Genomic DNA, 14,055 nt, shown 5'->3' on the forward strand with positions numbered 1-14,055 from the left:
GTTTCTACTGACTTTTTCCCCTGGTTGGGGGCCATATTTTCTGGCATCTTTGCATGGCTAGTAATTTTTGACTGGATGCTAGACATTGTGATTTTACATTGTTGTGATTAAACACTGCTGGACTTCGTTCCAGCATGCAGCAAGTAACTTGAGCTCAGTTTCATTCTCTTGAGTTGGCTTTTAAGTTTTCTTACTTACCAGAGTAGCCTTTGGTTTAAAGCTGTGATCTTTTGGAGGACTTTGCCTGATACCCTCTATATTGTGAGGTGTTTCCACACTGGCTGGAGGGAACATTGAGTACTGTGTGAGCTTTCTGAATTATTCCAGGCCTGGTACTCTCTGGTGTCCTTTCTGCTCATGGAGAGAGCAGAAAGCTTCAGCCTCACGGAGCTTCACTCCACAGATGCAGAGATCAGCATTCAGACAGAGACTTAGGGTGGCCCTTCTGCAGAACTCTGGTGTTCTCTCTTTGGGTGAGCAGCTCCCTCATCCTGGGTACTCTGGCCTGCGAATCCTAGTGACTTGGCTTCTCTGAACTCCATTATCTTTTTCCACCCAGTAAGACTCAGGGTTCAGTTGAGTTCTCCCTCCTGTGTGCAGCCCAAAGCTGCCTCCAGGAAGGAAGCTGGGCAACCGCAGGGTGCACCTCAGTTGCTTTACTCCTTTCAGGGATCACAGTCCTGCACCACCTGATGTCCAGCATAGGAAAACCATTGTTTCATCTAGAGTCCTTACCTGGGCTAAGCTCTGCTACCATTATTTCATTAAATCTTCACAACACCCTAGAAGTCACCCTATCTTAAAAATGAGGAAATCTTGCCAGTCAGAATGGCAATGATTAAAAAGTCAAGAAACAGTAGATGCTGGTGAGGCTGTGGAGAAATAGGAACACTTTTACACTGATGGTGGGAACGTAAATTAGTTCAACCATTGTGGAAGACAGTGTGGCAATTCCTCAAGGACCTAGAACCAAAAAATATCATGTGACCCAGTAATCCCATTGCTGGGTATATACCCAAAGGAATAGAAATCATTTTACTATAAAGACACATGCACACATATGTTTATTGCAGCACTATTTACAATAGCAAAGACATGAAACCAACCCAAATGTCCACCAATGAAAGACTGGATAAAGAAAATGTGGTATATACACAACACGGAATACTATGCAGCCATGAAAAGGATGAGATCATGTCCTCTGCAGGGACATGGATGAAGCTGGAAACCATCATCCTCAGCAAACTAACACAGGAAGAGAAAGCCAAACACCACATATTCTCGCTCATAAATGGGAGATGAACAGGAACACATGGACATGGTGGGGGCCAGACAACACACACACCAGGACCTGTCAGGGGGCCAAGGGGAAGGAGAGCATTAGGACAAATATCTAATGCATGAGGGGCTTAAAACCTAGATGAGAGGTTGACAGGTGCAGCAAACCACCATGGCACATGCATACCTATGTAACAAACCTGCACGTTCTGCTCATGTATCCCGCAACTTAAAGTAAAATTAAAAAAAAAATGAGGAAACTTAAGAGTGGCCAGGTAACTGTCTCAGAGTCAGACAACTGCTAAGGTCTTGAACACATTTGTTTCTATGAACTTTCCCTGGCACTGTCCTGGACCCAGAGGCCCAGATGTAGAAGGTCTGAGAGCATCCAGACTCCAGGGACAAGGCCTTGCAACCAATATCCAGGCCTCCTTTCACTTCAGAATTCTCCTCCTGCAGATGTCCTGGCTCCCAGTTCCAGAGCTCCTTTCTTTGTGTACACAGTGTGGGAAGGACTGCTTGGTCTGCATTTATAGTCACCATCACATTTGCCCATAAGGCACACTGATGCAGCACACAGCAGTCTCTATTTAACAGCATATTTGCTCAATGAAACTGATTAAAATTTAACACGTAGGGTCTGCCTTAATGATCTTCTTGGAGAATGCTGAGCAGTGCACCTGGAGTGTGGAGGCAGCGTCCAGGCTATTAGAGTGAAGCCAGTCAAGGTGGCTGCTTCTCAAACTGATTTTTCAATCTCAAGCTCCTCCTTCCTCCACTTTGACTTTATTTTACCAAGGATTTCAAACATGGAGAAAAAAGTAGAAAGATGAAACACTCATAGACCCATATCTAGACTGAGCAATTTTGCTTCATCTTGTTTATTCCTGTAGTATTTTAAATAACGAATACAATGACGGTTCACTTCTGAATACTCCAGCATGCAGCTCTAAAATTTAAGGATCTTTTCCCACCTAACCATAACAACTATTATTATACCTAACAAAATAAAAAAAATACATCATCTAACACCAGTCCATAGTTCAAACCACCTCTTGCCCTTGACATTTTTTTAGTGTTGGATAATTAAAGCAGTTTCCAATTAAGGATAACACAGTGCATTTAAATGTTGTATTTCTTTTCTTTTCTTTTTTTGAGGTGGAGTCTTGCTCTGTCACCCAGGCTGGAGTGCAGTGGCGCGATCTCGGCTCACTGCAAGCTCCGCCTCCCGGGTTCATGCCATTCTCCTGCCTCAACCTCCTGAGTAGCTGGGACTACAGGCGCATGCCACCATGCCCGGCTAATTTTTTCTATTTTTAGTAGAGACGGGGTTTCACCATATTAGCCAGGATGGTCTCGATCTCCTGACCTCATGATCCGCCCACCTTGGCCTACCTAAGTGCTGGGATGACAGGCGTGAGCCACCATGCCTGGCCAAATGTTATATTTCTTACATCTTTTAAAATCTAGAACAGCTCTTCTCCACTGGCCCCTTCTTGCTCTATAATATTGACTATTGAAGAGACCAGACTACTACCTGAAAGAATATTCTACCTTCTGGCTTTGTTTCAGTGTCTTTTTTTTTTTTTTTGAGATGGAGTTTCATTCTTTTTGCCCCAGGCTGGAGTGCAATGGCAAGATCTCTGTTCACTGCAACCTCGGCCTCCCAGGTTCCAGTGCTTCTCGTGCCTCAGCCTCTTGAGTAGCTGGGATTACAGGTGCCTGCCACCATGCCCAGATATTTTTTTTTTAGTAGAGATGGGGTTTCACCACGTTGGCCAGACTAGTCTTGAACTCCTGACCTCAGGTGATCCGCCCATCTCGGCCTCCCAAAGTGCTCAGAGTTACAGGCATGAGCCACCGTGCCTGGCCTGTTTCACTGTATTTCTTATGGTGTTACTTGTTCTTCAACCTCCTCTATTTCCTGTAAGCACGAAGTTGGGTCTAAAGTCTTGAATATACACTTTTGGGCTGGGTGGCATTGTGCATTGTGACTACATGCCTGGTCATCCAGTATGATGCCCAGATCTGCCACTGAATCCAAGAGGCAGTGGGCATAGGCCTTGCTGCAAGACCGTGCTCCTTCCCTTTCAAAGGGCAAGCAATCTGTGGTCAGGCCCCTTTTCCTGCATAAAATCTCCACATCCCTGTTCCATTCTCATCTCTCCCCACCAACTGAGAAACATGCCCCATTGACTCACTGTGCCTTCTGGTACCTCCACCAGGCAAGATTTTGCTGAATTTACCTCCTGAATTTGCAGTGCACATGGGTGAAATTTTTTTGAAATAAAAAAATTAAAACTGTAATTTTCAAGATTTAAAACTGTAATATTGATTGTGTTCTTCATGGCTCCAAAGCAAGATTCTGTTGTATCTTGGAGGAGGGGGGTCACTACTCTGAAATCCCAGTGATGGGCAGCACTGAGCAACTGAGAGCCTCAGCATTCTTGGGCTTGTTCACACCCACAAGCATGGCACAGATCCAAGTCCTGCAAGATGCCTGGGAGGGCAACTGAGACCTGTGGCCCAGCCACATTGACTCAGGAGGTAAAAATGTCAACAGGCCACAACCTCCAGGGCTCCTGGAATTGGAGACGAAGCCAGTTCTGAGCTTATGCAACCATAGGACAGTGAGAGAGGGCCATGGACTCGATTTAGAGCCACAAGATGAGAGCACTGCTGGAGCACCGTGGGGATGCTGGCAAATCTCAGAGCTTCAAGGACTGTAGCTACAGGTACATCTCAGCCAAACTTGGGCACATGTTGCAATCAAGGGACTGAAGCTACAACCACCTGGCCCGTGGTCCACCTGGAGTTGTTTTGTTTTGTTTGTTTGTTTTTGAGATGGAGTCTCGCTCTGTCACCCAGGCAGGAGTGCAGCGGTGCGATCTTGGTTCACTGCAACCTCCGCCTCCTGGGTTCAAACAATTCTCCTGTCTCAGCCTCCTGAGTAGCTGGGACTACAGGTGTGCGCCACCAAGCCCAGCTAATTTTTGTATTTTTAGTACAGACAGGGTTTCTACTAAAACCCTGGCTGGCCAGGCTGACCTCGAGCTCCTGACCTCAAGTGATCTGCTTGCCTCAGCCTCCCAAAATGCTGGGATTACAAGCATGGGCCACTGTGCCCCGCCCCACCTGGAGTTTTAAAATTCTGATTTATAAATTTATTATATGACAGTCTATCAAAAGTATGCAAATCCTGCACTACACTTATGTATTCAGTGAGTCACCTTTAACTGAGTGCAAGTGGCAACTGTTCTAGAAAATGGGAACCATGAGGTTATCAAAGAACCTGGAGGTAGGGTCAGATGCGGAAGCACATCATTATGATGTCTTACACATGCAGTCATGTCTCCTCTTATAATCCTAAGACTGACCTGTGAGGTTCCTATTACAACCCCTAGTTTACATGTAGAAATATCAGAACCCCAAGGTTTAGAAACAGAATGGCCAGAAACAGGAGGAGGATGGCCACGCAGCTGGGTGTGGCAAGGCCAGGCCTCCCAAGTCTGCGTGACTCTTAAGCTCCTGGCCATTCATTACAGCACGCCATCTCCAGTGCAGAATCACACCAACAGAACTGAAACTGCACATTAAAGAGAAGGCAAGTGTCACCAAAATCTGTTTCTCAGGCTTCTTTGCAGAATTCCAAATTCCTAGCACGACCAATAAGGCCCTTCTTCTACCTCTGCAGCCTCAATTTATGTCACTTTCCTGTTGTTCCCTATGCTTCGGCCATCCTGGCCTTTCCGTACTCTGAAGGAGTGGTGCTCCCTCCTAAACCAGGGCCTTTGCACGTGCTGTTCCCACTCCAGTTCACCTAGCTGGTTTCTGCTTATCCTTAAAGTCTGGGTTTATCTTATTTCCTCAAGGGAGGCCTTCCTGCTCTGGAGCAGGTCAGGGCACCATGTCCTTTACCGTAGAGCACCCTACTTCTCCTGGACAGCACCTTCACAGATGCTTCTCCTTCAAGGGGTCAGAGTCACCAGGCCACCACTACAGCGCCTGAACCCCGGAGGTTTCTGATTTCCACAGAAAGCTTCAAGTGCATGCTGTGTGTGAGTGAGCCTGGCCACTTCCTCTGTGGGATTTCAGTTCCTTATCAGTAAAACAGAGCCCGTGGCTTTCCATGAATGTGGGGTTGACTTACCAGAATGCTCAGGTCCCACGTTATCCTCTTGAACGCAGCAGCTTTCCTCTAACCCACGAAAATGGAAAAGCTCCTCTGCCATTCCCGAATACTTATTTAATCTGCATTCTGGGTGGCCCCTAGGGCAGGTGACGGGCATTCTCTACCGCAGGATGGTGCCCCACCTGGTCCTCCCCAGGCCCTGTGGCCATCCTGGCCACCTCCCTGTGGGCTCTCCCAGCCCTGCTGTTCAGCACTGTCCCTACCTCACAGAGGTAGGGACCTCTTTTTCTTACCTTCTTCCTTTTCTTACCTTCGTTCCTCCAATCCCTGATGGCCCCTAGACCTACTGTAGTTGTCTCTGTGTCTTTGGAGAGAAGACACCCCATTAATGTGCCATGAAACCAAATTTACTCCATTTAAAGGGCTGCCTTCATTCGGAGGCTTTGTCCGTGTTTTAGTTTTAACCTCTCTTTTCTGAAATTGCAGTAAAAATAAATAGGTGTGTGTTGCTTTAACTTTTCCCTTGGAGAAATCTGAAGCCTCCACCTTTTACTGTCATGGGAAACACCAGGGCCTGAGAAGAACTCTCATCTTGGGCGAGGATGCCGTTCCTGAGCCCCACGCGTGGCCTGGGCTTTCCTTTCCCTACTTCTCTCTTCCCCCGACTTCAGCAGATCCTGAGTCCCACAACTATTCTAGCATTAGCTTCTGCAAGCCCAGCTGGGCTGAAGTTTCTGCGGCTGCTTCCTCTTGGTCTCTCTGGAAAACTCCACTCATTCAGCACCCAAGCAAGAGGTCACCTGTCTGGAACGCACTCCCTCGGCAGCGCTGTGCCACCTCTTTCCACCCCATTTGAGTGGCCGGCACTTACCTGTGCTGTTTGTTACCTGACGTGTCCCTTCTCCCACCTACCAGCCAGTTGGTGCGGCGCTCCCAGCACACTCGGGCAATGAGTGGGCAAGCGCTCAGGTAACGTTTGTCGAATGAATGAATGAGCCACGTGCTCAGGAGGACCCTTTCCAGGGCCTCTGCTGGTTTGTTCTGCTCCGGGACTCTCCACCAGGGAGAAATCCGAGCTGGGGACCTCGCACCACCAGGCTCCGGCCTAAGCCCGCGCCTTGCAAGCCGCCCGTTTCCTACCTCCCATAGAAACCCCCCGTCCGTCCCGCCCCCCTAAGGGCGCACCCCTCTCACGGCGTGAGCGCCAGCCCCGGGAGCTCCAGGAACTCAGGAGAACGCCGCGGGGGTGCCCGGGTGCGGGGCGCGGGGCTGGGCGCACTGGGACAGAGGAAGGGGAGCCCCGGCGACCGCGGGGTCGGGGCCCAGGGTCCGCGCCGAGGGCGGGCGCAGAGCCCGCGGCCGTCCCGCCTCCCGCCGGCGCTCCCGGCCTTTCCCATCCGGCCCGCGACGCTCCGCCCGCCCCGTCCCACATGACGCCGCCTCCGCCGCAAACTTTTTCCTCCCCATCCTGTCGCGGCTCGAAAGGAATGGAAAATGGCGGCCTAGACGCGGAGTTTCCTGCCCGACCCGCGGCGGCTCTGGCGGCGCCATGACGCGCTGGGTGCCCACCAAGCGCGAGGAGAAGTACGGCGTGGGTGAGCAGCGCCGCCGCCGCCGCGCCTCTCGCCCCAAGCCCAGGATCCGGCGGGGCGGGTGTGCCGGGCGCCTGTTGCCGCCGCCCCGAGCGGCCGCCGGGCCGGGGAGAGGCGCTTCCGCCCCCGCCTGCGCCCGCGCCGCCGCCCCGCTCGCAATGCCCAGCGACCCTGGCCGCCCCGCGCCCCCGGCGGCGTCAGCTCCAGCCCCGGGGATCCGGGTCGGGAACACGAGGGGGTGGGGTGGGAATGGGGGCGGGCGCGTCCCTCCCTAGGGTGTCCCCTCCGACGCCCGCTCCTCTGGACCTCTGCCGTGGAGCCCCCCGGGCTACCCCCAACTCCCCGGCCCCGGCCGCTGCTATCTGCGCGGCTGGGCCCGTCAGGGAAGCCCAGGGGTCACTGTCTCGCGGCCGCTTCTGCTTCTTGGATTAACTTGCGTCCCGCGTCCGGGCTCTGGGTGGGCGGGCTCAGGTCGGCGCAGTCCCAGCGGAGAATTCCGCCCTTTCCCGGCGGGGAGGAGCGGGCGCGACCTGGGTGGCCAGCGCCCCTTGCCCCTCGGCGGTCTCGCTAGGGACTGTGTGGGACCTTGGAGAGAAGGCGAGCGGCCGAGCGCCCCAGTGGCCCCGGGCCTGGAGACCCGTCCGGGAGAGCGGGGGCCTGTTTTTGCTCCGCGGCTCTTTGTCGCTTCCGAGGGGGGATGGAAGGAGTCGGGTTGCAAGTTTACATTTCGGACCCGAGTGCGCATTCCTGAGAGGGAGGCTTTCCCTTGCGGCTGAATAGACAGGCCCGTCCGCGTGGGACCCGCATCCTTGCGCCCCGGGGACCCGCAGCCGGTCGCCGAGGCCTGCGGACGCCCACCTCTTCCTGATCTGCGTGCCTGGTCTCGGGACTGGGCCGTGGCTACTCTCCTGCTCTCCCGGGTCCGGGATCTTCCCAGTTGGTTTTCGGGCTTGCTATTCCCCGTCCCACCATCCACAGACATCCTTGACCGCCTGCCTCATCCAGGCCACTCGACCCGACTGGGAAGACCTTTGGTGGTCTCGCCTCCCACAGCCCAGGCTGTGTCCTCCAAGGGCACCGTCTCAGCAGCAGCCCCGCGCCCATTCTGTGCCTGGCCCGTGCTGGACCTGCCCGACCCTCTGCTGGTGTGGTTCGAATCCTGGCTCTCTGACTTTTGGGAAGCGCCCTTGGCAGCCTTTGTCCCCGGAGCGCTCTCCTTTCTGTGAACAGTTTCTTCTCTCTGCTGTCAATGACTTACAGTGGGCCCTGACCATGGAGCCAGCTGGACAGTGGTCACGGGGACAGTCCTGGGACAGCCCTGGGTCCTACCGGGCCTGCACTTAGCTTGTTCCACATGCTGGGAGGCATAGGGGGCCTCCTTGCTTCAGGACCATTATGGCTGAGCTTCCTCCCCATCTCCCCATTTTGCAGATGAGGAAACCGAGGCCCAGACACATTCACAAAAGTGCAGGAGAGCTCATCTGACTGCACACTCAGTGTGTAACCTGCACCCTGTGCACCACCTAATGGATTCAGTCTGGGGCACTGGGCACGGGCCTTCAGTCTGCATCGGAGGCGAGAGGTTCGGGGTGGATATTCCACCTGAGAATGCTTGGGGTGTGGCGACAGTGGGGGTCCCTGCGGGGGTAGTGTGTAAAGGAGAGAGCTGAGGACTGACTCCCAGGGAACCTAGCACCAGCACACGCAGAGAGAGAGGAAGAGGTGGATAGGCAGGAGAGGCAGGAGGCTGGCAGAGGAGCAGGCATCCCATAGCCCTGGCCCTGCTGAGGAAGCAACTTAGGTGCCCATGGCCAGGGTGCAGTAGTGGCCATTGGGGGTGTAGTGGGGGCCATCGGGGTGCAGTGGGGGCCATCACTGCTCCCATTCTACAGAGGCAAGGAAGAGGTGGATTGCTTGCCTGAGCTCACATCACCAGTAAGTGGTGCCTCCTGGGTGTGAAGTGTGGCCGCCCTGGGTTCAGCTGCCACAGTGTCCTGTGCTTGCCTGCAGATGGGGAGGGCTTCTCTTTGGGACGCCACATTTTAAGAGACCTTGTTACCCTTCGTCTGCCCCCAGAGAGACCTGGATGGTGTCAGTTAGGATCCTATAGTGTAGCTGGATGGTCTGGAGAAGACCGAAAAGAATGTTCGTAGATGGGAGAACGGGGTCTCCTTGTTGGGGAGGAGGCTGAGGGCCAGAACAGGGCGGTGCGCTTGAGTCTCACACCTTCCAGAAGCTTCACCAGCGCTCATGGTGGTGACTTCTAACATCACACCTCTTGCTAATACTTTGGTTTTAACAAAACTCCATGTTTGATTATTAAGAAAAAATAAATTTAAAAAAGTTAAAAAAAGAAAAAATAGAATACTGTTGGAAAATTTTAAAAGGTGAAAAGTATCTGGGATGGTTTTGCCAGGAAATGCTAGGAAAGATGTGAAGGGCTGAAGGTAGAGAAGAGAGTGGCTGCTGTGCTTCCTCTCACTGGGTGCAGATGACAGCTTGCTGGGTAGACAGTAATGAGACAGCACCACTCCGTCGGCATTCAGAGGCACTTTAACCAGAGTCCCCCATCAGGGAGGGTGGGAGGGGAGCTGAGCATGAGTGCAATGGGGCCATCCCAGGCTCCCCACTTGTCTGCAAGTGTGCAGTGGGAGGATTTTAGTGGTTCTCACGAATGGTGCTGACTGGGAAGGATGTAGGTGCTGGGATGTAGGGATTTATTTCCAGTAGGTGATTGGCTGTTTCCACCTAAGGGAAAATTACTGGAGGACCCCTCCACCATCCTTACCAACTCCAGCATTTTTCGGAGCTTAACAACAGGGCTGTGTTTCCCTGGAGGCGCTCTGGTGGCTCTGTGGGTGGACCACACTTCCACTCTGGCCACTTGGCCCATGAATCACGAGGGGAAAAAAAATGATAAAACTCCATCTCATTTGGAAACATGAATCACAGCTTATTGTTTGCAAGTACTTGGAATCTGTTAGAAGCATTGTTTGTAAATGAGATACTTCAGTTGTATATTTATTTTGTAAAATTGGGAAAGGAGTAAACAGCTGATCTGGGGTTCCTTCTGCAAAGGCAGGAAATGCTGGTTCCTCCCAATTGATTCCACTGGGGGCTGCCTGTGAAATTTACCAGCCCGCGTTTCCCCCTTGGTTTTGAGTTGGTGGGTCATGTTTACGGGCCTGGCATATTAACAGGCATAAACCTTGACTCAGCTGTCACACTGGCCAGATGATCTTTTCTCTCACAGCCCAGTAGGCAGTTGTTTTATGTCCCGACGTCAATAAAATTATGTTGCCATGGATCCTGTTCCTAAGATTAGGTGAAAAGATGCAGTATGTTCTAGAATCACACGTGAGGACCATGTGCTCACTCACTCACATCTCAACAATGGTGTTGAAGGCAGAATAATGGTCCCCAAAAAGGTCCACGCCCTAATCCCCAGACTCTGTGAATTCGATATGTTACATGGCAAAAGGGACTTGGCAGATGTGATTCAGGTTACTTGGAATTGGTAGATGGGAGATTATTCAGGACCATCCACATGGGCACAGAGAACTTTGGCTGTCAAAGTTGTGAAACAGGCAGTCAGAAGATCCTATGTTTGGAAGCACAGTTGCTGGCCCTGAGATGTAGGGGCTCACTTGCAAGGACCAGAGAGAGGCCTCAGGGACTCCTACGGGAGGCCCCTAGCTAATGACCAGCAGTCACAAAGAATTGGATCCTGCCAACACCCTGAATGAGCTTGGAAACAGATTTCCTCCCCAGGGCCTCCTGCTAAGAGCCCAGCCAGCCAACACCTTGATTTTGAGACCCTGAGCTGCTGGGCGTGTGGCCTGTGGAACTGAGATAATAAATTTGTGTGGTTTTAAGCTGGCTGGGTTGTGGAATTTGTTATGGCAGCAGTGAAAAACTAATACAGATGATGGGAGAGAAGCTTGCAGGGTGAAGCTCTCTTGCACCCTTGAGATCTGTTACTAAGTTCATTGAAGGTAGTGAACCCAAGTGTGCTCTCCACTTTGGCCACTTCCAGGTGCAGCTCTCAAATGGGTTGGGGCATTGCCACTGCTCTTATTCATAATGGGACCCTTGAGCAAATTACTCATACTTTCTTAGCCTTGGTTTTCTCATCTGTGAAGTGGAACCAAGCCTGCTTGCTGCCGAGTTGTGAGGACTCGCTGAGATGATGTTGGCAGAGAATTTAGCACTGCGTTTAAGATATGCCAAGTACTCAATGAAGCGTTGCTTTTGTTAACTTTTTATTTAATAAAGCATAAAGTTTAGAAACGTAGTGACAAGTGACTTCTGTGTGCATTTAACAGGTTGCCGGAAAAATGCCTTTCTTCAAAAGTTGGTTTCTTGATAGTGTGTTTTGCTTTCTAATTGGGGTAGAAGTCACATTTGCTCAGTGTGAGGAGCCTGACTTGTATGCGTTCACATTAGCTCTAAGCAATGATAATTGCTAGGAATTGTGTGATATCCAAATAAATTTGGGAGCGTGGGAGTTGATGAGAGATCTCTTTTGTTATGTAGAGTAGCAAGCAAGCTGCTACTTTGGGGAAGAAAAATTAGATTTGATCGTAAGTAAATAGAAATGCAGGCATTTTCATTCACTGGAATTGCAGCAAAACCAAATCAGGGCATATTATATTTCTACAAACCTGATTTTACTTTGGAAACATAAAAAATTTAAATTTATTTCTATGCCATTGTTTGCCTAGGATACCAGACATCTGATCAGGATTGTCTTAGTGTGTGTCAATAGTTCTGTCTCTTTATCACCTCTGTGGATGCAGGTAGTGAAATGGGGAGGAAGAAATAGGCCACGTGGCATCCTTTGCTGGGTGTGGCGCTGACACCCCAGGGCCATTGCTGTAGCAAGTGCACGCTTGTACACTGTCCCCACCCTCCTTCCCTCCCTCCCTTTTCCCTTCTTTCTTTTCTTCCTCTCTGTACTTTGTATTTTCAGATGATTGCATTAAACTTTGTATTTTCAGATAATTATAGCCAAATGCGGGTGTAAAATATAATTCAGGGAGATCGTGAGTAGCCATTACTAGTTTCACCTAAGGTTACATCTTGTAAAGCTGTAGTACAGCATCACGACTGGGATATTGACATCGATAGTCAAGGTACAGAACATTTCCAGCACCACAAGCACCACAAGCACCACGCCTACCTCCTTCCACGCCTTTCTCCCCTCAAATCCAGGCCACCTTTTGCCTGTTCTGTGTCTTTATAATGTTGTCCTTTAAAGAGTGTTCCATTAATGAAATTGCATAGGAGGTAAGCTTTCGGGATTGGCTTTTTTCACTCAGTATCTCTCTCTGGATATTCACCCGGGTGTTGCTTCTTTTCTTTGCTGAGTATCATTTCATGGTCTGGATATGCCCCAGATTAACTGTTCACCTGTCGAAGGACATCTGAGTTTGGCTGTGACAAATACAGCTGCTGTCAACAAGCACATACAGGTTTTAGTGTGAACCTAAGTCTTCATTTTCTGGGATAAATGCCCAGGAGTGCAGAGGCTGAGTCGTCTGGTAGCTGGATGTTTAGCTTTTTAAGAAACTGCCAGACTTTCCTGGAGTAACTGTGCCAGTTCACATTCTCACCAGCAGCGTATATGTGATTGTAGATTTCTCGGAATCCTTGCCATCATTTGTCACCATCCTTATTGCTTGTGTAGGTGTGTAGTTGTCTGTCATTGTGGTTGGAGTTTGCATTTGCCTTGGTTTCATTTGGGAGCCAACGTGCAGCTCCCTGTGCTGCTGTGGTACAGGAGAAGGCAGCGGACCCAGGGGGTGCTGGTGGGGGCGCTGTATGAGCGGGTCCACTGAGCTGTGAAATTGTCGAGTGTATTCAGGGAAGGACTTTGATCCAGTTTGAAGAGACATCATGGAGTGGAAGGCTGACCGGGCACATGCACCAGTGTGGAGACCACGGTTAACACCAGGGGGTCGCTTGTCAAGATGCGGTTGTCAAGATGTTCACTTTTCAAACCCTTCAGTGCATGTGGAAGGCCTTCAGGGAGGAAATGAGGAGGCGCCCGAGAAGGGGTCAGAGTTTGAGTTTTAGCCCTGACAAGGCCACTGTTCATGCATATGACCCAGGGTGAGTGTTTGAACCTCTTCCAGCCTGGTTTCCGCATTTTTAAGCAGAGATGTTCAGGATGGTACTGTGGGCTTTGCCTCACTGAGGTTGGGCTGATGGGAGTTGACAGGAACTAATTAATGTATCTTAAGGCAGTTTGGAAACATTGTTATGCAAATGGATTGCATTTGCCATCAGCCACTGTTCCTCAGTTTGCTTTTATTGATATGATGGGAAGTGCTTTGGAGCTGACGTTGAAATCACAGCGTGGAATTTGTGTGTTAGTTGACTGGAGCTACCGTAACAAAGGACCACAAGACAGGGTGGCTTAACCAAGAGGACTGTGTTTCTTCACAATCTGTAATGCTGGAGTCAAGGTGTTTTGGTGGTTGGTTTCTTCTGAGACCTCTCTCCTTGGGTTACAGACAGCTGTCTTCACCCTGTCTTCTTAGGGTCTTCTGTGTGTGTCAGTGTCCTCATTTCCTCTTCTTATAAGGCCACTATGGCCAGCCTCGGTGGCTCACACCTGTAATCCCAGCACTTTGGGAGGCTGAGGTGGGTGGGTCACCTGAGGTCAGGAGTTAGAGACCAGCCTGGCCAATATGGTGAAACCCCATCTCTAGTAAAAATACAAAAAATTAACCTGGTATGGTGGCGGGCGCCTGTAATCCCAGCTACTGGGGAGGCTGAGGCAGGAGAATCACTGGAACCTCGGAGGCGGAGGTTGCAGTGAGCCAAGATTGCGCCATTGTACTTCAGCCTGGGCAACAAGAGCAAAATTCCATCTCAAAAAAAAAAAAAAAAAAAAAAAAAAAAGAGACCGGGTGCGGTGGCTCACGCCTGTAATCCTAGCACTTTGGGAGGCCAAGGCGGGTAGATCATGAGGTCAGGAGATCGAGACCCTCCCGGCTAACACGGTGAAACCCCGTCTCTACTAAAAATACAAAAAATTAGCGGGGC

General features: G+C 50.8%; 1 protein-coding gene across 2 annotated transcripts in view; it reads left to right on the plus strand.

The window, feature by feature from the left end:
• Window positions 1–2,860: 2,860 nt before the first annotated feature.
• Window positions 2,861–14,055, plus strand: part of DOCK1 (dedicator of cytokinesis 1) — a 565,813-nt gene continuing 554,618 nt past the window's right edge. Inside the window, exon 1 of one of the 2 annotated variants that reach the window (XM_019035115.4) lies at window positions 2,861–7,005. In XM_019035115.4, coding sequence (XP_018890660.2) covers window positions 6,960–7,005 — 46 coding nt within the window. In that variant the 5' untranslated portion in view covers window positions 2,861–6,959. The remainder of the gene's footprint in view (window positions 7,006–14,055) is intronic. The other variant, XM_019035114.4, reaches the window with a different exon arrangement.

Source organism: Gorilla gorilla, chromosome 8 (assembly GCF_029281585.2).
Source record: "Gorilla gorilla gorilla isolate KB3781 chromosome 8, NHGRI_mGorGor1-v2.1_pri, whole genome shotgun sequence".
Classification (NCBI taxonomy): domain Eukaryota; kingdom Metazoa; phylum Chordata; class Mammalia; order Primates; family Hominidae; genus Gorilla; species Gorilla gorilla.